Genomic DNA, 22,930 nt, shown 5'->3' with positions numbered 1-22,930 from the left:
AATCAACAACTAAAAGGAGGAAAAAAAAATGTATTCTATGAAAAATCAAAGAATGTTCCACACCTACTCCCCTCAGAATCAGCTGATTTTTTTTATACTGTATTATATTCAATCAAATACTGCAAAATATTATCTTTGCCACACAATTTATTGGAAATTGCATCAAATTTGATGCCCACAATGTTTTTATTTAGTGCCCAGTTTGGTCATTATAGTTGCTGATAGGAGCGTTTGCTCATTTGAAATGGGAATGGAAGAGTTTAATAAGGATGTAACTGGCGGTGGTGGATGGCTCAAAGTTGTAACTGAGTCCCCACCCCGAATGTTTAGAGCTGCCCCCCACATATTTCTGCTACTTATGGTGGTATTCTGATAAAACAGACGTGTGCTTAACTGGACTCACCATGAAGAATCCCAGTAAAGACATCTAACAGTGATGGCTTTAAGATTGCATTTCCTCTTTTGTTTCCTTGCATCCATCCAGAACCATGGAGCAGTAACATACCTGTCATCTCAGTTAACACTAATAGTCTTCTTTCTTTCTTTTTAGAGCAGTCGCTTCGTCATGGAGCCTCTCAGCAGTCCTAGGAGTTAGCAACATATGCTAACTGCAGCACAGAGTTACAGTAGCATAAAACTTTGTGATGCACTTTTAACATGTACAGTGTTTAAAGAATAAGACTGTATGTACATGTATGCCTACTGAACTTGCTAGTTCAGTCTGTCCTCTGCATGTTAGCAGACTGGGGTCAATCAGCCACTCTATCCCAGGTCCACATAAATGACAATCCTGCATGTTGAATCCCTCTGACGCGACTCACACTACTCAAAGTCTCTGCACGAAACCGAAGTCTGCTCATAAGAGTTTGGTCAGTAGAACTCAGACACCAAACAGAAACCAGAACGCTACCAAACTTTTCCCATTGCCTGCTGATTCTGCAAATTCATGTGCGAGTGCCTGTTTACAGAGATTACAAGACAAAAGAAGGTGAGGACACCCTCTCCCAGAACAGAGCCAAACATTTGCTCTGATTGGAAATACTGGCAAAAAAGAGAGAGGCTGATGAAGAAAATAATAATATCCATCTATCCATCCATCTATCCATCCATCTATCCATCTATCCATCCATCCATTCATTCATTCATTCATTCATTCATTCATTCATTCATTCATTCTCTTATGCTTAACCTGTTCAGGTTTGAGGGGAGGCTGGAGCCTATCCCAGCTGACAGAGGCAGGGTACACCCCGTACAGGTTGCCAGCCTGTATAATAATAATTAATAATAATTCATTAATAATAATCAATCTTACATAATTTCATTGAAGTTAAAAAAAAACGTCCTTGTTCAGAAAGAACAAGCTTGAGAAAATCTGTCAGCTATAAGCGTTTACTACAACATATAAGTTGACACAGGGCAGTAATTGTCATGTTTACCTGTACTGTGCCAAGATTAATTGACTGCATGAAATTCCCTTTTAGCAAAGAGCTTACTCTCCAGAAAGAAGGTGTTTTTCCTTTAATCAGCGTGTTTACGGGAGCTGTTCAGATCAGAGTTGCCACTTCTGACATTTTCATAAATGTGCTGTGATAAATTAGTGACCCCTTGTTCTCTGACCAGTCATTTGTCTGACTGACACTGTGGAATGAACTCTGATGTCTTATGCATAAACAACTTGATCATTTCTGCCAGCTATTGGCTGTATATGTGTGTGTGTGTGTGTGTGTGCGCGCGCTATATTCGTGTTGGTGTGCACATCTGTGTATCATTTTGTTTTTTGTGTTTCAACATATGAAACAGATGACTCACTACATTTTGCCTCTGTGCAGTTGTGTATTTGTGTGGCTCAGACTCTGCAGTGTGTTGTTTGTTTTCATTATGTGTGTGTGTGTGTGTGTGTGTGTGTGTGTGTGTGTGTGTGTGTGTGTGTCCCCTATGGCTTCTAACTATAGGAGCACAGAGATGAATGGAGCCCTGTGAAGCAACATGGATTTCACATCCCGTCTCCTCCTTCGTTTTTCTCGCTGCTGCACAGGAAGAGGGAGAAAGTGCACCGTATGGAGACAGAGAGATGCAGAGAGAAGGGAAAGAAGAGGTGAAAAAGGAGGAGGAATAAAACAAAGCAGAGAGAAAGACAACAAAGGAACAAAAATATGAAAAGATTAAAAAAATAAATAGAAATTTCAGACAAGCGGTTACCATCTGTTTGATATCGACTGGCCTGTCCATTTCAATTTTCGCCTGGCAGGGTTGAATGCTCACCTTTATATTGGGGCTGCATGTTGTCTTTTTACTTCATGTTAAGTGAAACACCTTCCTGTTGCTGTTCATTCACAATAAACTCCTCCCAATCTTTATTTCTTATGCAGTAACATGACCTGCAATGTATTTTTTTGCTCCCATCGGCTGCTCTTTAGCATCCAGTATCTTTAGATTGGATGTAGTCTCTGTTTCCTTTGAGTAGGTTGATTTAAAAAAATGATTTTAATTTTCATTAGTGTTTTAAAAACATTCATTCACTCAAGTGAAACTTTCTGGTCATTTGTAGCCAATTTTTAATTTACATGTGGAGAAAAATCTAATATTTAAAGTGTTCACATTAAAAGTTTATCATCAGTGCAACTTCAGGTGGACTGACTGCATGTCCTATTGACATATTGGTAAAGTAATGTAATATAATGTGGAGGACAACAGCAAGCATATCATTGCTAACAGGATAACCACAACATGGAAGCATGTGAACGCTAAAACGGAGTTTCTCCAAAGTTCTGTTTTTACTTCCTTAAATCGCCGCTTCCATGTGTCCGAAAAGCCAAAACACAGAAAACGCCTCGTCCGCCAAAATACCTGTAAACGTGTGTACAGCACCTTAATATATTTCATCGTTGTCATCTAACTGTAATATAGCATTTTCAAGATGTCCAGGCAGAGTTCAGCCGGTTGCCTCCCAACAGTTGTCTTGGGAGTGAAAGTGGTCCCACAGAGGTTGAGGCTGTTGCACAGCCAAACTCTGGCCAACCAGTTGGTCACGGCAACGACACGTCTGACTCAGACACAAACCAATAAAAAGTAAATGGCTAGGTTCATGTATTAAGTCTACTTGGGGTTAGACGATATCAAAACATACTTACAGAAATACTGTACACTGGTTCACTTGTGCTGACTGTCACAAACTGTCTCCAGCTGGATAAACAGCAAAACCCAATGGCTGCTCCTAACACTGGAGAGAAATAAAAGTACAATCAGTGGCAAGCTGGGGATGGTTTTGAAAGGAGGGTCAGGATCTTAAATCATCCATCCATCCATCCATCCATCAGTTCTCTTCCGCTTATCCGGGGCCGGGTCACGGGGGCAGGAGCCTAAGCAGAGAAGCCCAGGCTTCCCTCTCCCCAGCCACCTCCTCCAGCTAATCCGGGGGGACTCCAAGGCGTTCCCAGGCCAGCCGAGAGATATAATCTCTCCAGCGTGTCCTGGGTCTACCACGGGGCCTCCTCCCGGTGGGACATGCCCGGAACACCCAAGAGGCGTCCAGGAGGCATCCTAATCAGATGCCTGAGCCACCTCAACTGGCTCCTTTCGATGTGGAGGAGCAGCGGCTCTACTCTGAGCCCCTCCCGGATGGCTGCACTCCTCACCTTATCTCTAAGGGAGAGGCCAGCCACCCTTTGAAGGAAACTCATTTCTGCCGCTTGTATTCGCGATCTCATTCTTTCGGTCACTACCCAAAGCTCGTGACCATAGGTGAGGGTAGGAACGTAGATCGACCGGTAAATCGAGAGCTTCGCTTTTACAGTAAGCTCCCTCTTCATCACGACAGACCCGTGCAGCGTCCGCATCACTGCAGAAGCAGCCCCGATCCGTCTGTCGATCTCCCGTTCCCTTCTCCCATCACTCGTGAACAAGACCCTGAGATACTTGAACTCCTCCACTTGGGGCAAGAACTCGTTCCTGAGCCGGAGAGGGCGCTCCACCCTTTTCCGGCTGAGGACCATGGCCTCAGACTTAGAGGTGCTGATTCTCATGCCGGCCGCTTTACACTCGGCTGCGAACCGTTCCACTGCGAGCTGGAGGCCACCCCCTGATGAAGCCAGCAGGACCGCATCATCTGCAAAGAGCAGAAAAGAGACTCTGAGGCCACCAAGGAAGAAGCCTTCCACCACCTGGCTATGCCTAGAAATTCTGTCCATAAAAATTATGAACAGTATCAGTGACAAAGGGCAGCCCTGACGGAGTCCAACACCCACAGGAAACCATTCCGACTTATTACCGGCTATACGGACCAAGCTCTCACTGCAGTTGTACAGAGATTGAATGGCCCACAACAACAGGCCAGACACCCCATACTCCTGCAGGACCTCCCAAAGGATACCCCGAGGGACACGGTCAAATGCCTTCTCCAAGTCCACAAAGCACATGTAGACTGGTTGGGCAAACTCCCACGCACACTCGAATATCCTTGAGAGGATAAAGAGCTGGTCCAGCATTCCGCGACCAGGATGAAAACCGCATTGTTCCTCCTGAATCCGAGGTTCGACTAACAGACGGACCCTCCTTTCCAGCACCCTGGCATAGACCTTACCAGGGAGGCTGAGGAGTGTGATCCCCCGAAAGTTGGAGCACACCCTCCGGTCTCCCTTCTTAAAGATGGGGACCACCACCCCGGTCTGCCAATCCAATGGCATTGCCCCAGATCTCCGTGCGATGTTGCAGAGGCGTGTCAACCAAGACAGCCCTACAACATCCAGAGCCTTCAGGAACTCAGGGTGAATCTCGTCCACCCCAGGGGCCCTGCCACGAAGGAGTTGTTTAACTACCTCAGTGACCTCACCCCCAGTGATGTTCAAGTCATCTCCCTCGTCCCCAGACTCTGCTTCCACTACAGAAGGCGTGTTAGTGGGATTCAGGAGGTCCTCGAAGTATTCCTTCCACCGTCCGACTATAGCCTCAGTTGAAGTCAGCAGCACCCCACCCGCACTATAAACCACGTGAGTGGAGCACTGCTTTCCCCGCCTGAGTCGCCTGACGGTTTGCCAGAATCGCTTCGATGCCGTCCGAAAATCTTTTCCATAGCCTCACCGAACTCCTCCCACACCCGAGTTTTTGCTTTGGCCACTACCCGAGCTGCATTCCGCTTGGCCTGCCGATACCTGTCAGCTGCCTCCGGAGTCCCACAGGCTAACCAAGCCCGATAGGACTCTTTCTTCAGCTTGATGGCTCCCTTCACCTCCGGTGACCACCATCTGGTTCGGGGGTTACCACCACGACAGGCACCAACCATCTTGCAGCCACAGCTCTGAGCAGCAGCCTCAACAATGGAGGTGCGGAACATGGTCCATTCGGACTCAATGTCCTCAGCCTCCCTCGGAATGCTGTCGAAGTTCTGCTGGAGGCGGGAGTTGAAGATCTCCCGGACTGGGGCTTCTGCCATGTATTCCCAGCGCACCCTCACAATACGTTTAGGTGTGCCAGGTCTGTCCAGCATCTTCCCCCGCCACCTGATCCAACTCACCACCAAGTGGTGATCAGTTGACACCTCAGCTCCTCTCTTCACTCGAGTGTCCAGAACATACGGCCGCAGATCTGATGATAGGATTAAAAAATCGATCATCGACCTGCGACCTAGGGGGTCCTGGTGCCATGTACACTTATGGACATCCTTGTGTTCGAACACGGTGTTTGTTATGGACAAACTGTGGTTTGCACAGAAGTCCAATAACAAAACACCATTCGGGTTCAGATCGGGCAGGCCGTTACTCTCAATCACGCCCCTCCAGATCTCACTGTCATTGCCCACGTGAGCGTTGAAGTCTCCTAGCAAGACTATGGAGTCACCAGATGGAGCACTCTCCAGCACCCCGCCCAGCGACTCCAAAAAGGGTGGGTACTCTGAACTGTCATTCGGCGCATATGCACAAACAACAGTCGGGACCCGTTCCCCAGCCTGAAGGCGCAGGGAAACTACCCTCTCGTTGACCAGTGAAAACTCCGACGTACAGGCAGCAAGCTGGGGGGATAAAAGAATACCCCCCCAGCTCGCCGCCTCTCACCGAGGGCAACTCCAGACTGGAACAGAGTCCAGCCCTTCTTCAGGAGACCAGGCCATGTGTTGAGGTGAGCCCAACTATATCTAGCTGGTATCTGTCAACCTCACGCACTAGCTCAGGCTCCTTCCCCACCAGAGAGGTGACGTTCCATGTCCCAATAGCCAGTCTCGATAGCCGGGGATCGGTCCGCCAGGGCCTCCGCCCTTGGCCACCGCCCGACACTCACTGCACCCGACCCCTGCGACGCCTCCTGCGGGTGGTGGGCCTTAAATCATATCAAGCCTAAGTTTCATCTTTGTAGTCTAATGTTCTACATCAGAGGAATATAAAGAAAGATGATTTTTCAGAACTGTAAAAACTGCTGCTGGCTTTTATTTGTGGATTTCTGATGATATTGTCTGGAAAGAAGTTAACGATTACTAATGTAGAGAAACAGAGTGAGTGAGAGATGCTGTAGACTTGCACTGGCCTACATCGCCTCAACAATCCCCAAGCCACACCCATATTCTCTCATCCACATTTTGATTGGACGGGTTGCCAGCAACAGTCTGCTCTCTGTCCCCTCTGCCCCCTCCTTTTTCCTGCCTCCTTGCTCTCTCTCTGTCTCTCTCTCTCGCTCCCCCTATCTGCTTTTCCCTCCCGTACCCCCCCCCTCCCCCCCCGTTCTGTCTCCCTCTCCATGCAGCTTGCCAATGAATGAGTCCAGTCAGACGCACAAGCTGTTTAACAGTGCAGCCTCTCTCTATCTCTCTCCTTCTCTCACGCATCTCTTTTGCTCGCTCTCTCTGTCCTCTCCTGTCTCTGGAGCAGACAGTCAGTGGAGCATCGGCACGGCACCGGAGCAGTGCGGGACTGACGGAGGAGGACGAAGTCGACAAATGCTGACAGAAATAAATTAAGAACATTTACAGCAGAACGTTGACTGTAATACAGTTCAAAGCAGAGCAGAAGCAACAGATTGCCCTCAGTTGCAATTGATGCCACAACTGATGTTCTGGGCTTGGAAATGAAGCAGACTGGCAGCAGCTCCTGGCGTCTCGTGGTCAGTTTCTCTGTCTGAATGAAATGCTTTCATTCTGTCCAAAGAAGGAATTAACAATGCTGAGCGACGGGAACCAGAAGCTTTGATTCGGTCGGAAAGCAACACGTTTCCTGCTGGGCGTTTGCATCACCTCCACCATCAGTATCTCCTCACATCTTCCTTTCTTCACCGGGATCTAAAGAAGAAATTCGAGCTTTGAATGCACAAACAGAGGATGTTAGACAGGCGTGCAGAGTGCAGAGTTTAGGGAGTTTTGCTGTGAATCAAAAAGAGCGAGATCTGGTTTTAATGGTGCAGGTGAGATCCAGCACCATCAGTAAGTCCACCTGAATCTCATTTTGACTTCTGAGGACGAGGCAGACATGAACAGGAGGATGCACACGAGGATCAACAAGCAAGAAAGCAAAAACTAGAGGAGAGATGACAGGAAAAGAGAGACATAACCGTGAGGCACACAGTCACAGATAGATCCATAAACAACTGTATCGTTCTTTAGAACTCTTTACCTCACCGAAAGTGAGCAACCTTGACACATATTTTACACATTTCTTTATTTCTTTGATGTTTTCAAGCACCAGGGGAGCTTGAATTCTCATACAGAGAAAGAGGAACAACAACAAGTCACTGCAAGTAACTTTCTGCACCGATTCAAGTCGGTGTGAGTTCCTTGGGGTTCTCATTTGACTGTTCTTTTTGGGGTGAAGTGGATCTGCCGTGGGGGGCAGCTGACAACCATCCAAGACGCCGCGAGCCGTACTCCGCGTGAAAAATGCCCAGCCGCGCTTGGCCAAGCCGGCCGACCCGGGCCCGACGGCGGGCCTCTACATGGAGAGGTCGCAGAGCCGCATCAGTCTGTCGGCGTCCTTTGAGGCCCTCGCCATCTACTTCCCCTGTATGAACTCCTTTGATGAGGATGATGGTGGTGAGTGGTGCATATGCACACGTGCACAGGACTGATGCATTAATTCAAAAAACATTTGCCTCAAGGCATGTTATTTGCACCATGTCTGCTTGAAAGCTGACAGTTATGTAAATGTCTCATTTCAGCAGTGGTCTGAAACCTAGTGGGCTTTTTTTAAATTTAAGACAATAAATATTTTATCTATAATCTTTTTATAATGAATGGGGGCTCATTTAAAAATATCACACATTCTCTGGGAGCAGCTTCTTAAATGGTATCTGGCAGTAAAAATAATAACACTTTTTTTTTTTTATTTACTAAAACTAACTGAGCACAGAGTAAAAATGAAAATCATTAAAAAAAAAGTCCTGGTTTAAAAGGCTCCTGTTACTTCACACCATCAGCAGGCCTCTCTGCTCCCACATTGTCTTTATGTGCCCCACTAGAGGCGCTAAAGTTACAAATATGGATGTCATGTCTGCAGAGACTCCTGTGGCATTGGTTGTCATTGTCAATCAAAGTATTCTGTCAGGTATGAGAGTGTGCTGGTATTAGTGTGTTGGACTTTTGGCAGCATTGTGGGCATAAATTATGTGTGTGTGTGTTTCCACTATTCTGACACTGACAGCAGACATGTTGAATATATAAAATAAAATTGAAATCTTTACCAGTGATATTGACAGTGTGTGTGTGTGTGTCTGTGTGCGTGCTCCTCTGGTCGGTTATGTGCTGCATGTCATGTGCTCGTCTCTGTGCTGCTGTATGCCACGTACATGTTCATTCTTCTGTGTTTTCATTGTCAGGTTCTCAGTGTTCAGGCCGTCAGTGCAGCCGTGCACAGGCAGAAAGACAGCAAAGCCCATGCATACTTATATCCACTTTCATTGATGAGATTGTTGGTAGGATAAAGTAATTCCTCAAACTGGATGCATTAGATGATGTAATGTATTTTGCTCTGAACTGGTATTATTGCAAACTACATTAACTGTGATTTACTGTCGTACTAATCCTGCCTGGTAAACTGCAGTACTAGTATCTTTCCTAGAGCCAAATTAATACTGGATTATTTTGCCTAGTATTTTTTTTTTTAAGTAATATTGGAGGACAGTGAGCTTTACAAGGCAAACTGTGCGGTGACTCTATTTCTAAATCTTATCAAGTTTTATTTATTTCTAATTTTCCAGTGACACATATCAGATCACATGTGCTCACAAATTAACTTAAAGGCTAAAAGAGCAATATTTTTATTAAGTGAAAATTTCTTAAGCTGCAGGAGTTCAAAATGACCTAAAATGAGTCTTGAATTATTTGTTAAGTTTCTCGCTCTATTTTGAAGACTTGCCCCCATTTGTTAAAATCTAAATCCAAAAACAATATTATTTAAAACCAGCTCTTAACCACGAGCCTTTATTAGTGCTGTCCACACACACACAAGGAGAAGTGCTGCTTATAGTTAACATGGAGACCCACATGCTGCAGAGGAAGCAGAGTTCCAAAAGCTGTTGGGCCAGACTAACACGCAGGTGCTTTACATACATATGAAATCTTCATCCGGACATTTTAACTGTGATTGTAAAAGCTGGAATTTTTATTGCAGACATTTCTAAATCAAACAGGAGAGCTAAAAGACGCAGTCGACAGTATCCTGCATTTTTCTTTTTTCAAACACAGTTGGACGTGTTGGAATAGTTGGAAGATGACCCAGTACCGGCTGAGCCCACCTGTTACAGCTGGTTACATAGTAAATAATAACATAGTCATTTTCAAACCAAGACATGCAGCAGCTAAAGGCTACCAAAGGGCTGTTTTTAGGAATACTGTGCACGCCTGTTCCTGCTCAACAACAACACACACATATTTGTGGGTAACTATTTGTTTTCATATATATATATATATATATATATATATATATATATATATATATATATATATATATATATATATATATATATATATATATATATATATATATATATATATATATAGTGTATACATGATATACATAGTGATTGTTCACCAATGTATGGCGTTAGAGTGTATGGTTGTATGGTTGTTGCAGTGATGAACCTAAAGGGAAATATAACCTGCAGCTGCTCGCCGCCTGCTGAGCACGGTTTTTGGCCTCAGCCGTTAACAGAGAGAGAAAAATGTGCACACTACTTGCTCAGCACCAAACGGAGTGTAGCTGATTAATCTAGTGATCATTTACCATCTTAAGGGTCAGATATTTCCCTTAGGAGTTGGCAGAGACCAAAATTAGAATAAGGAGAATGGATTTTAGTGGAAACTTAAACACAGCAGCAGCAGCTGAATGATGATGTTGCTCTTTGAGTGTTGTTGTATGGGGGTTTAAATATGGGATTCATGTCATACAGTATATTTAAATAGTAAGCAAAGATTGTATTGTAAAAGCATAAAGGTCAAAGGTGTAGGTTTTATTAGTCCCAGCCTAAAACAAGCTGATGAACGGGGGCATATTCGGTGCACAAGCTGTGACAATATTTGCAAAGAGTGTGCAGATCAAACTTCGCCAACTGTTTTTGGTTTCTTCGGGTGCATCCAGGTCGAATCAAAACTAATGCTCAGTCATTTTTTTCAGTGTGAACGCTGCATAGGAATGCTCAGTCTAACACTAACACAAACACACTCTTTGGTGAGCACTCATGCATTGACAAATAGATGTATTCCCATCTCTAGACAAATTTATATCTACAGGCATTTGCCATTTTAGGTATGCATGTATGAGGGTACAAATACACAGGTAAGTCTCAAGACACATGCATGCGCACACACAGAAATATGAAAGCAGTGTGTGAGGTAATCAGAGCGAAGCGACAGGCCGTGGTTTGTGGCTCTCCATCTAATTAAATGCTAATATGGCTGCTGATTGTGGCTGACTGCAGCTAAATAGAGGCCTGATTGCAGGTTAATTCTCTCTCTCCCCTTTTCTGTCTCATTGTCTCTCTCTCAAGCTTTCACTCTGCAGTTTTAAATTCCTGTTTGCAGGTTAACTCCGTCTTTCCACCTTAAATTGCCTTTTAATCGCTTGACTTCTAGTTTTTTCCCCCCCTCGCTCTCGTCCCTCTTCCTTTGCTCTCGTTGTTTCATTTGTCCTCTCTCTCACTTCATTTCAATTTAATTCAAATATTCTTCTTTGACAGCACAGGAAGGAGAGTGCTGTTCTGTTACCAACACAAAAGAACAAGTGAAGCAATAGCAGTGAGTTAGGAGAGTACGCCTGTCTGAAAATCTTCCTCCTGCTGCTGTGGTGGATTTACATTTAAGTCATCACAGCTTTTTGTCTTGACGGTCAGATGATGAGAAAAAACTCGGTTGGCTTCAGTGTGTTTGAGTGTGTGTTAAAACCGAATGTTGCAGCTGAAATGTAGACAGTTACCTTTGGTTGCCCTCAGTGTAAGTTATAGGTATATAAGACTGTACAGGTTTCACAACAGATAGATCTCATTACACATTCTATTCTCTAATAGTCAGTATTTATTTTTTTCAGTATTTTTAACGAGTTTGCAAACTGACCTGTGGTCAGCTTGTTTGTTTGCTTGGTCACTGACAGTACACCACAGCTTCTACTCCAACAGAAGCTGAACGGGACAGAAACACCATAAAAAGGCTACAGATGCATATTTGGACTCTGCTCTTGGTCAGTAGCATTTATTATACATGTGTAATACTGAAAACTGAATTCATTAGAATGGAATTAAACTGAGCTCTGATTAGGTTTCTATGACAAATACAACATTTATTTTTTACTGTAAAATATTGCTGACAAAATATGGAAATCCCCAAATGACATCACAGCATTATAATGCTTTTTCTTTGTCCTGCCATATAGACTGTAAGGTAGATATGGAGAGAGCTGTTGAAGCTAGGCTAAGAAGAGAGGTGACAATCAGTGAGAGGCAGTATGGCTTCATGCCAACAAAGAGCACTACAGGTGCAGTTTTTGCTTTGAGAGTGTTGATGGAGAAGTAGAGAGAAGGTCAGAAGGTGTTGCACTGATAGGCTGCCAAAAGAGGAATTGTGGTATTTTATGAGGAAGTCAGGAGTGGCAGGGAAGTATGTGTGGGCGGTGCAGGATCTGTATGAAGACAACACAGTGGTGAGGTGGGGGTGGGTTACATCGGGGATCTACTCTGAGTCCCTTCTTGTTTGTAATGGTGATGGACAGGCTGACAGATGAGGTCAGGCAGGAGCCTCCGTGGACTATAATGTTCACAGATGACGATGTGATCTGTGGTGAGAGCAGGGGGGCAGGTGGAAGAGAGCCTGGGGAGGTGGAGGCATGCTCTGGAGAGAAGAGGAATGAAAGTCAGCAGAAGTAAGAGAGAAAACATGCATGTGAGTGAGAGGGAGACAGGTGTGACAGTGATGAAAGATGAAAGCAGCAGAGGTAGTGAAGTGTTTAAGTACTCGGGGTCATCCATCCAAAGCAACAGGTAGGACACAAGAGAGGGGAAGAAGAGAGCGTGGGCAGGGTGGAGTGGGTGGAGGCGAGTGTCAGGGGTGATTTGTGACAGAAGGACAGCAGTAAGTGTGAAAGGGAGGGTTTATAAGATGGTCGTGAGACCTGCTATGATGTGTGGTTTGCAGACAGCTGCACTGATTAAAAACACAGGAGGTCGAGCTGGAAGTGAGAGAGATGAAGATGCTGGTTATAGTTAAGATTTTCTTTGGGAGTGACCAGAATGGACCGGCTTAGAAATGCGTATATCAGAGGGACAGTTCAGGTTGAGCAGACAAAATTATAGAGGCAAGGTTGAGATGGTTTGGATGTGTGCAGAGGAGCGATGGTGGAAAAAGGATGTAGAATATTGAGCTGCCAGGCAGGAGGAAAAGAGGAAAACCAATAAGAAGATTTATGGATGAAGTGAAGGAGGACATGTAGAGGGGTTGGTGTGACAGAGGAGGATGTTAGGAAGAGGGTGAGATGAAAGCAGGCTGTGGTAACCCCTAAAAGGAGCAGCTGAAAAAAAAGAAGATTTACTGTGTACTGTTAAATTATGCTTAAACATGGGGGAAGTTTCAAATACTGAGGGCAGTCTATGTACAAGTAATCCCAGTGAGCTAAAACCTCAGGATTTTGTTTGATTTATACCGACCACCAAATTTTGGATGATTTGATTGTTTCCCTGATAGTTAAAAATAACAAACAGTAAACAACCTCATCTTACAGTGTATGTCCCAGATGATGACACACGGCCTTATGTGGGCCACGTATGTGCTATCCAGCAGCTCAGGTGTCAGATTTCACCGTTTAGGTGGCAGACTGACAGCTGAGACGATTCTCTGGGATTACACTTAATGTAAAACATGAAAGCCAATCATCAGTGCATCCATTTATTTCATCATTTGTTTGAGCCTCAGTGAATCTCACAGTAATGGAGGTCATTGCAGAAGTAACTTCATGCTGTAAAGCGCAAGTACCGCTTTGTGGGATAATCTGGTGACCCACAGATTTTCTTATTTTCTCCTTCTGGTTATGAGTTTATACACTTTGCTGCCGAATGTCCGCGTGTTGCACTCAGCTGTGCTTTTTAAATGAAAGTGAAGAGAATAATAACATAGTGAGAAATGCTCCAATTCAGCAATGTGATTAATGAATGCTTCTCAAAATGCATTGCTGCATCTTACTCTGAGCTGGTGCCTCCTTCAGCTGATGCAGAAACAGTTATTTTAATTATATTTGTGACTTTTCTGACTTATGTGCATCTGCTGAAAGAAATCAACTGTATAACGTAAGCTTCATACAGCTATTGTTGGTGTTTCTCAATCATCTATTTATATTCATTTCAATTTTATTTATATAGCACCAAATCACAACAAACAGTCACCTCAAGGCGCTTTATACTGTAAGGTAAAGACCCTACAATAATTACAGAAAAAAACCCAACAGTCAAATGACCCCCTATGAGCAGCACTTGGTGACAGTGGGAAGGAAAAACTTCCTTTTAATAGGAAGAAACCTCCATCAGAACCAGGCTCAGGGAGGGGGGGTCATCTGCTGTGACCAGCTGGGCTGAGAGGAGAGAGACAGAGATTAATAATAACTAATGATTAAATGCATTGTGGGTTATAATAGAATGAAAAGAAACAGTGCATCATGGGAACCCCCCAGCAGCCTAGGCCTAAAGCAGCATAACTAGATAAGATAAGATAAGATAGTGTTTATTCGTCACATGCACAGTTATACACAGTACAATGCACAGTGAAATGTATTTTGTACCTACAACCATATATACACACACATATAAGTAAGAAGAATAAAAATAAAAATAAGTAATTCAATAAAAATAAGTAATTCGATAAAAATAAGTAATTCAATAAAAATAAGTAATTCACTAAGGGATGGTTCAGGGTCACCTGATCCAGCCCTAACTATAAGCTTTATCATAAAGGAAAGTTTGAAGCCTGATCTTAAAAATAGAGAGGGTGTCTGTCTCCTGAATCCAAGCTGGAAGCTGGTTCCACAGAAGAGGGGCCTGAAAGCTGAAGGCTCTGCCTCCCATTCTACTCTTAAGTATCCTAGGAACCACAAGTAAGCCAGCAGTCTGAGAGCGAAGTGCTCTGTTGGGGTGATATGGTACTATGAGGTCTTTGAGATAAGATGGGGCCTGATTATTCAAGACCTTGTATGTGAGGAGAAGGATTTTAAATTCTATTCTAGATTTAACAGGGAGCCAATGAAGAGAAGCCAATATGGGAGAAATCTGCTCTCTCTTTCTAGTCCCTGTCAGTACTCTAGCTGCAGCATTTTGGATCAGCTGAAGGCTTTTCAGGAAGCTTTTAGGACAGCCTGATAATAATGAATTACAATAGTGCAGCCTAGAAGTAATAAATGCATGAATGAGCTTTTCAGCATCACTCTGAGAAAGGATGTTTCTAATTTTAGAAATATTGCACAAATGCAAAAAAGCGGTCCTACATATTTGTTTAATATGTGCATTGAAGGACATATCCTGGTCAAAAATGACTCCAAGATTTCTCACAGTGTTACTGGAGGCCAAAGTAATGCCATCCAGAGTAAGTATCTGGTTTGACACCATGTTTCTAAGATTTGTGGGGCCGAGAACAAGAATTTCAGTTTGATCTGAATTTAGAAGCAGGAAATTAGAGGTCATCCAGGCCTTAATGTCTTTAAGACATTCCTGCAGTTTAATTAATTGATGTGTGTCATCTGGCTTCATTGATAGGTAAAGCTGAGTATCATCTGCATAACAATGAAAATTGATGCAGTGCTTTCTAATAACACTATACATACTATATATACATACTGAACCTATAGCAATGAAATCTTGTTCTAATGCGCACTGTATGGTGCAATTTTGAATGACAATAAAGTTTGTCTATGTCTATGTCTATATATGCTACACAACAATACCTAACATTTTCTGAGTTAGTCTCTGTGTAAAATCAGTCTAAAATTTAAAATCAGATTTTGCTTTATAAACAACTTTGATACACAATCTAGGAACAGTTAGTTTTATGAGGCTTTTGGTGTAGCCTGCAGTTATCAAGGGCAAGACTTTCTGTTCCTCCTCCAGTCTCTCTTTATGAAGATAAACATTAAAATCAGACACATGGACAGTAACCAGTGGTTTTCAGATTGCTTTCTGGCATACGCAATCCCGCTTTTGTTTTCCATGTGGACTGTTTATCTGTGAGCCACCAAAGTGTGGTCAGTACTGCTCAGACTATAAATGGAAACCAGATATCTTCTGGTTCCAAAAAGCTTGTCCCTTGCCCATGCATTCTGCATATTCACCTACCCACCTACTAAATGCTGCATCCAGCGTGTGCGTGACATCACCCGTGCCCACACTCACCATTGCATTATCTGTCTGATCCACTGCCAAGTGGGCAAGGGTACTGGTGTCTCAGGGCTCACACTACAAGCACTTTATCATACGCAGTTTATTAAACACACAGTTATACACTGTATCACACAAAATCACTGGATTAGAAACTGGCATACACTGACACTTTATCTGCAATAACAGATTGCCTGTAATCTGCTGCTGTTTTATATTGACCCTTTCCTATATTAAATTCCATGATATTGTACTGTGCTTCCTAATGGCTAATTTTAGCCATTTTATTTTATATTGTTTGTTATTGTGTTCTCTGCACTGTCACGTTGTGCCACCCCAGATTGATACTGTAAATTTCATTGTGCTCGTGTAAAATGACAGTGAATTGAATTTAACTGAATTAATAGATGCAAGTGCTTTGAGTAGTTAATAGTAAGCAGTGCTATACAAATTCATGTTTTCAACAACTGTAGATTTTTCTGTCTGATTAAAAAAATAAATAAAATACACTGTGCAGAAAAAACTAGCAAAGACAGAAGTACATTTCCTTTTTTTTTTTTTAATTGTAGAATAAAGATTAAAATAATGTTTTAAGTGTTTTAGGGAGAATACTTTTTCATCCGAGGCTTATTCTCGTTCATTCAAATCCTGCCATTAATCAGATGGAGAAAAATCTCTAATAGAAACAGAACAGAACAGGGGCTCCTGGTGCTGCTGTACTGGGAGATTAATTGACTCTATATTTCTTTGTGTGAGAGTGTGTGCTGTAGTAATTCTTTGCATGTGGGAACGAAATGTTCTCATAAGAAGAAAGAAATTAGGAAAACCTTCTAAAGTGAGGATTCTATCCCTTAATTAGCTAATTTAGGATGAAATCTTTGGGTTGTGGTGAAGATTAGGAGTGGGATTACGTCCAGGTTAGACTTGGATCGCTGTGTGTGTCCGTTGGATGTCTGTGTGTTAGTAAGCATCTACAAAAGGATTCAAGCTGCAGAATCCAAGTTTCCTATAAAGACTTAAAAAAACTACCAGTTAGTTAAAGAACTTAGAAATGAAAGTGTTAAATGTGTGTGTGTGTGTGAAGTATGAACATGCATCAGGTATTGTGGCTTCATAAAGCAGCTAGACGAGATGTCACTTCTAAAAGGAGGATCTGGGACATTAGCCGTCTGCAAATCAGGAGAGAGAGCGAGCAGAATGACATGAAGCGAAATTGAGAGGAAGGGAGTTGGGACTTGTGTATGATGAGCATAAGTGGAGCGAGTAAAGAAAAGAAGCAGGATGAAGAAAATGACATGAAGAAAGAGGATATCAGTCAGATATCAGCTGGAGATAGATACGGAGGAACGGGACAAAAGTGATAAAGGTGGCAAGACGAGCATGAGGAGGGACGAAGAAGGTAAGAGATGAAAAAAGTAAAATAGCACAGAAGATCTGTTTTCCCCTTCTTGCTTTTTAAAAATTTTTATCTTTTATGCTCCCTTCTTTCCCGCAGCTCTTGTTTTTCCTCTCTTAACCTTTTCCTCCTTCCTGCTTCTCTTCACTGTAAAATAACTCAGTTTCTCCTTCAGTTCTGTTGTCACACAGAGGTCAAGTGTATGAAGAGAAGGCAGTGCAGAGATTGTGGAAAAGCACTTAAAATAAGTCAAAATAAGACTAAGTCTGTGCAGTCGTGTGTGTGTTTTTAACGGAAAAAAGATGCTAAAGATGTGAATTAGTAGAGAAATGAGAGAGAGACAGGAAAAGCAGAGAGGTCTCTGGTGTGCTTCTAAGCTAGAGAGACGACCCAGAAAAGTCAGGAGTAAAAAATGGACTGCAAGGAAAGGAGGTCTATTCTATAGGGAGGAGGAGGAGGGGGGGGGGGGGGGGGGGGGGGTAAAGGCTGCAGGTGTTCATTTGTTATCCTGAGCAGTACAGCAGCAGGGTGTGTGTTCTCAGGTGTGTTTTAGTCTGATTCAGGAACAATGATAGTGGTTGTTGCTTTAACGCAGCGTTTCTCTCCACTGGGTAAAAAAAAAGCACGTCAGCAGCACCACACGGCAGGAAAAGGTTTGATGAATTTCTTACCCAGAGATTATAATGCAATATGACATCCTCACACCAATGGGAATGAAAGAGCTGTGAGAAGACGAAGATCTGATGTCGGCAAATTCTCTGTGCTGAACGCCGCTCACTGCTTTGTAAAAGACAGTTTGAATCTCACTCTGAAGGCTTATTCAGGTTGAACACAAAGCTAAATTGTGTGTGTGTTTATTCACAGGAAACCGAGGCAATAGCAGCATCCTTCTAGGGACAAGTCCTGCCACTTGACAGACATTATTGAAAAGCCTACAAGCAATTATGTGAGCAGTAAAGGGACCTTGATTCACCGATCAAACCTGATTAAAAATAAAAGCTTTGCCCTACAAGTTATACTAATACTATTCACCCATCCAATACTCCTCAGCCATACATTCTGGCTTCTTTAATATCAGAACAGATGCAATGATAATTTGCAAGCAAAGAAAAAAGGGAAAAAAATTATATGTTACCATCTTTACTATGATAATAAATGGATTATCTATCCACCACAGAACAGAACACACATACATCCACTGTGTGTGTGTGTGTGTGTGTGTGTGTGTGTGTGTGTGTGGCAGCATCATTGGCTGATGTTTCCTGTTCCAGCTGTTGATTGGCTCTTTCAGCAACCATCATCTTTGCAGTGAAAGAATTCATCCACAGATTCCTCACTGATTCTTTGTGTGCCGTCTCTCTTCCTCGTGTAGATCCAAACAGAACCCAACATGCATTTAAAAACCCTTTTATTGGGTTAAAAAAGGACTCCAAACAAACCCAACATCACTCATATCCAGTACCAAATACAGCAGATCCACAGTGCAGTGAAGCTGTGCGTCTTTGAACCCACACAAAAGGGGTTTTGTTACCTAAAAGCAATCACAGACGAAAGTCTGGATGTAACTCTGATGTTCATAAATGTAGCAATTTATTAAAAATAACACCCAAAACAAACAAAAATGTCATTCACACAGTGATTAAATTGCACCTAAGTGTAACAGGTTTGTCATGTCAGCGTATGTGGTAAAGAGCAGGTCTGCATTTACATGCACTCTGCCACTTGTGGCATAAAATGCAATTTAAACACTTGCCTCCTTCTTCCTCGTTTAGCGGGATGGTCGTTGAATCTGACGTGAATGCAACTGACTTTTACAGCAGATGGCAACTCATGAGGTTCTAGTAAAACATGACTAGCCATCAGATATCTGCAGCTCATATTTACTGCAAAAACGTTCTCTTGGTGCAGCAGGTCTGCACATGAATGGGCAGCTTGCTGACAGTGAGCTAGAACCATCTGGCGCTCTGAAGCGTTCTTATTTTTAGTGATACTAGATAATCGATCCAAGAAATGGGATGTTATGCTGACCCCCCCCCCCCCCTCCCCTTTGTAGAAGTTCTGCCTTCCAGTCCCCATTTACCCTTTGCAACTAACTCGCTTAGTGTGCTTACAGTGATGTCCGTTTAAATGCAGACTTCAAGTTCGTGTAGTTCCAGAGCAGCTGAGACACTAGGAAGAAATGGAAGCAAGGAGTGAAAAATGAAAGAAATCCAAAGAATTGAGGAAATTTAAAACAAAAAGTGGTCGGGGTACAAAAATGAAATGAAGGTCTGCACTTCTAACAGACCCGACTGTCTCGACAGGCTGCGCTGTGACAGCCTGAGAGCAGGAAGTCAAGTTGACGTGGGTTTAAAGTGGAGACAAAGCCAGGCGAGACAGCCTCTGCGATTCCTTTCCAAACATAGCGTTACATAATGAATGAGAGTGAGATTTCATCCTTAATGCCACAGCCTGTTAACAGCCGTGCTTTGTTTGGTAATGACAGGAAGTCACTGAGAGGCAATTTGAATGTGTTGATCCAACGAGCTCTGACAGCCACCATCCATTGTCTCTCATGACAGGTTAAAATCATCACTTCCTGCTGCTGGTAAATTGCTAGTGTCTTTAAGGAGTTAAATATAAATAGTACCTAACAGGAAAAAATACTTTATCCTGCTGTTTATTTTCCTCTTTTATCCAGTTTTTTGGTCTCCTCTTCTTCCTTTCTCCTCTTGTCATTTTTCATTGTCTTCCCTCACCTCTAACCGTTTTCAGCCATCATTGCCTCTCATTTTCTGCTGTCTCCTTCACCTCCTGCTCTCACCCGTCATCATTTTTTCCTGCTTTTTTTTTCCTCTCTCACTCCTTTCCTTTCCTGTGTCGTGACCTGACTCTTCACCTCTGTGTTTTCTTATATTATGCCCATCTTCTGAAATTTCTAAAAACCAGCTGTGGGTCATAACGATTTGGAATTCATTTTTGTTGCTTCGGCTGGATGTCATCTTGGTGAGAGGTTGCACTCACCACAGTTAGTGCTTAGACCTAGAATTGCAGCCAAAATAGACCTCCGCCTCAGCAGTTAATTACATTTATCATAAAAAAGAACAGGTTTTGATGACATGTATTATTTTTAAGCATCCCAGTAAGTCAGAAGTCTTCCCGTGTCTCTGTTCAACATCTACTGTATTCAGTTTTTGCTCTACAGATATTTTTCTTTTAGGTTTTTATGTGCTGTTATTTTTTCGAGGACACATGCATTAAATGTGTCAGCAAAATGTATTTGATACTATATCTCCTCATGGCAGCTAAAATAGTTATTATGCTTGTGTTTAGGCAGCTCGAAGCAGGACTATTTAACAACAACTGAGTGTCTGAAAACTCATCACTGACTTGATGCATGCTATCAGAAATGTTAACTGTAGGACAGGTTTAACATTCAGGAGTTATGTCCCTGCTTTGCTTGGATAAAGGGGACATAAAACCATAAAACTAAGAACAATAAAACAATAATTGTTGCCAAAAAGAAGAGACAAAACTACAAAAGACAAACACGGGTGTTGATACAATTAAGAAAAGTAAAACAAACTTTTAAAAAATCTCTGTAAACTATTCTACAGGAAGAAAACAAAACGTGCATTATTGTAGATATTAGATATTAAAATGCAAGTGAAACACTTCAGCTCCTAGTGTGTCTAAAACCAGGGATAACTAACAGTCTGGAGCTGAGTGTGGAAAGCTGAGTGTGGCCTGGTTTCCAGGCAGAAGATGAAAACAGCTAGTTAACAACATCTAAAAAGTACAAACTCACTTCAAATTACGACCAAACTGAATCTCTACAGTAAAGAAGAGTAAACAGTGAAGTGCAGGAGACTCAGAGGAAGGCTGCTCTCGTTATATCTCAGCACTCCTCGAATGACATCAGTGCTTCCCTTAAATTAGATGTCAGCAGCAAGGTGAGTTTGCTGATTGGTGAGCTGGATGGGGCACCTTTCCAGTCAGGGTTGAACGAAGGCTGGAACGCAGACTAATTGGCACTTGGGTACAGCAGGATCTACATATGATGAAAACACAGGAGAGGTTAAACAGATTGGGGGGGGGGGGGGGGGGGGGGGGGCACTGGTCAGGGCCATTATTTGATTTATTGCTGCCTCATATCTGTTATATTTAAATTTAGACTGCAGCCAGCTGTACTTATCCACCCCACCCCCCTTTCCCATGACATGTCTGTGTTCACATCCTCATAGACTGTATTAGGGCTGAATGCCCTTTTTATTAGTAATACCTTTGACTTAAACTGTGTGTATATAGTCAATGAAGCTCAGGTTAACCTGTGCTGTTTATCTCTGTTTTTGCACAAGTGTTGCCTCCAAGTAATTGAATGTAAAGAGACTCATTGGCTCTAATTCAGATTTTTTATGGGATTCTATGGAACGTGTTATTTGAATGAATTCGAGAAACTGCTGTAAAGATGTATTTAACATGCACCGAATCCACAGGCAGCATTTTATAGCTGCATATTGAGACTAAGTGTCCTGTGGCTAATCTGGAAAAATGTCCTCTGCTCCCGGTGCTTCTGAACTGTTTGGAGAGATTTTGTGAGTAGAAAATGTTCCATCATCGCTGTTTAAAGATACACTCTCTGATATTTCCTCAGTAGTGTTCCCAGTTCTGTTCACAGCTCTGGGAGTCTGTGGTCTCTTTGCACGTAATTGAAAGGATTGATTTCAAAATTAATTAATTATTTTTTTAAACATCTATGAATTGGCATTTACGATACCCCGAGAATCAGTTTTACCACCAAGAATTATTTTTGCAACGGCACTTTAAGGACACAAAGACTCTTCTGGTTACATCAGATTAGTTTATCAGAATAAGTGTTAGTGTATATTTAAAGATTATTTATTCTTTTAAAATATTTGCGTTTTTTGGCCACAGCGGCTTTTATGGACAGTGGAGAGAGACAGGAAATGGGGAAAAGATACAGGGGAAGACACGCGGGCAAATTGGCGACGGGCCGGGACTCGAACCCGCGCCGCAACGCGGTATATGTATGTGGTCGCACAGATGTTGGACTTTTTTCTTTCACAATAAAATATGCAATCTTTCTTCTTCTATACATCCTTACTGTGTCCTCGTTCTTAGTGAGCAAACATTTTAGACAAACCAGTGGAGCGCACAGCAGATTATCAATAATCCAGCAAAAGCAAGACAATTTGTCATCTGGCACTATGAAAATTTTAAACTCTAACAGCTGTTAGGGCGTCAGAGTGAGGCTGGATGGTTAGTACTTGTACAAAAGAAAATGTGCTTTTTCAGGTCAAGTCTAAGTTATAGTGTGTGTATGTAACACTGAATATTGTGGAGAAGGTTTCCTAAAAAAAAGGCCTCCGGCGTCAGTATGAAATCATTTCATTATGGTCTAACTCAGCTTTGGACCATTTCTTTCTAATTTCATTGTCGCTGTTATACTTGATACTTCAGACTCCATTTCCAAAAGTCCTTGCTCAGCCATTTTCCTCATTAAAAAAAAAAAGAGAGTCGTTGTTGGAGGCTCTGCTCTGGACCAGTTATTCCTCTTTCCTGCCCTGCGGTTCTAATATAGACCTTGGCGAGAACAAATCACTATTGTGCCAGCTGTAATAGAGGATACAGGACTCTCTTGTGTGTGTGTGTGTGTGTGTGTGTGTTAGAGTGAATGCTTACACAAGTGGTTTTTGTGTGCACGTGTGAGTCCTTCATCAG

The 22,930-nt window shown here is 42.7% G+C and overlaps 1 protein-coding gene across 1 annotated transcript in view; it reads left to right on the top strand.

Annotated features, from left to right (window-relative positions):
- Nucleotides 1-7,826: 7,826 nt before the first annotated feature.
- rims4 (regulating synaptic membrane exocytosis 4) overlaps nt 7,827-22,930 on the top strand; it is a 51,991-nt gene continuing 36,887 nt past the window's right edge. The window contains exon 1 of the mRNA XM_030729682.1: nt 7,827-8,008. Coding sequence (XP_030585542.1) covers nt 7,912-8,008 — 97 coding nt within the window. The 5' untranslated portion in view covers nt 7,827-7,911. The remainder of the gene's footprint in view (nt 8,009-22,930) is intronic.

The sequence above is a fragment of the Archocentrus centrarchus genome, chromosome 5 (assembly GCF_007364275.1).
Source record: "Archocentrus centrarchus isolate MPI-CPG fArcCen1 chromosome 5, fArcCen1, whole genome shotgun sequence".
NCBI lineage: Eukaryota > Metazoa > Chordata > Actinopteri > Cichliformes > Cichlidae > Archocentrus > Archocentrus centrarchus.
Note: the sequence above shows the minus strand (reverse complement) of the source record. Positions and strands in the feature narration are given on the sequence as shown.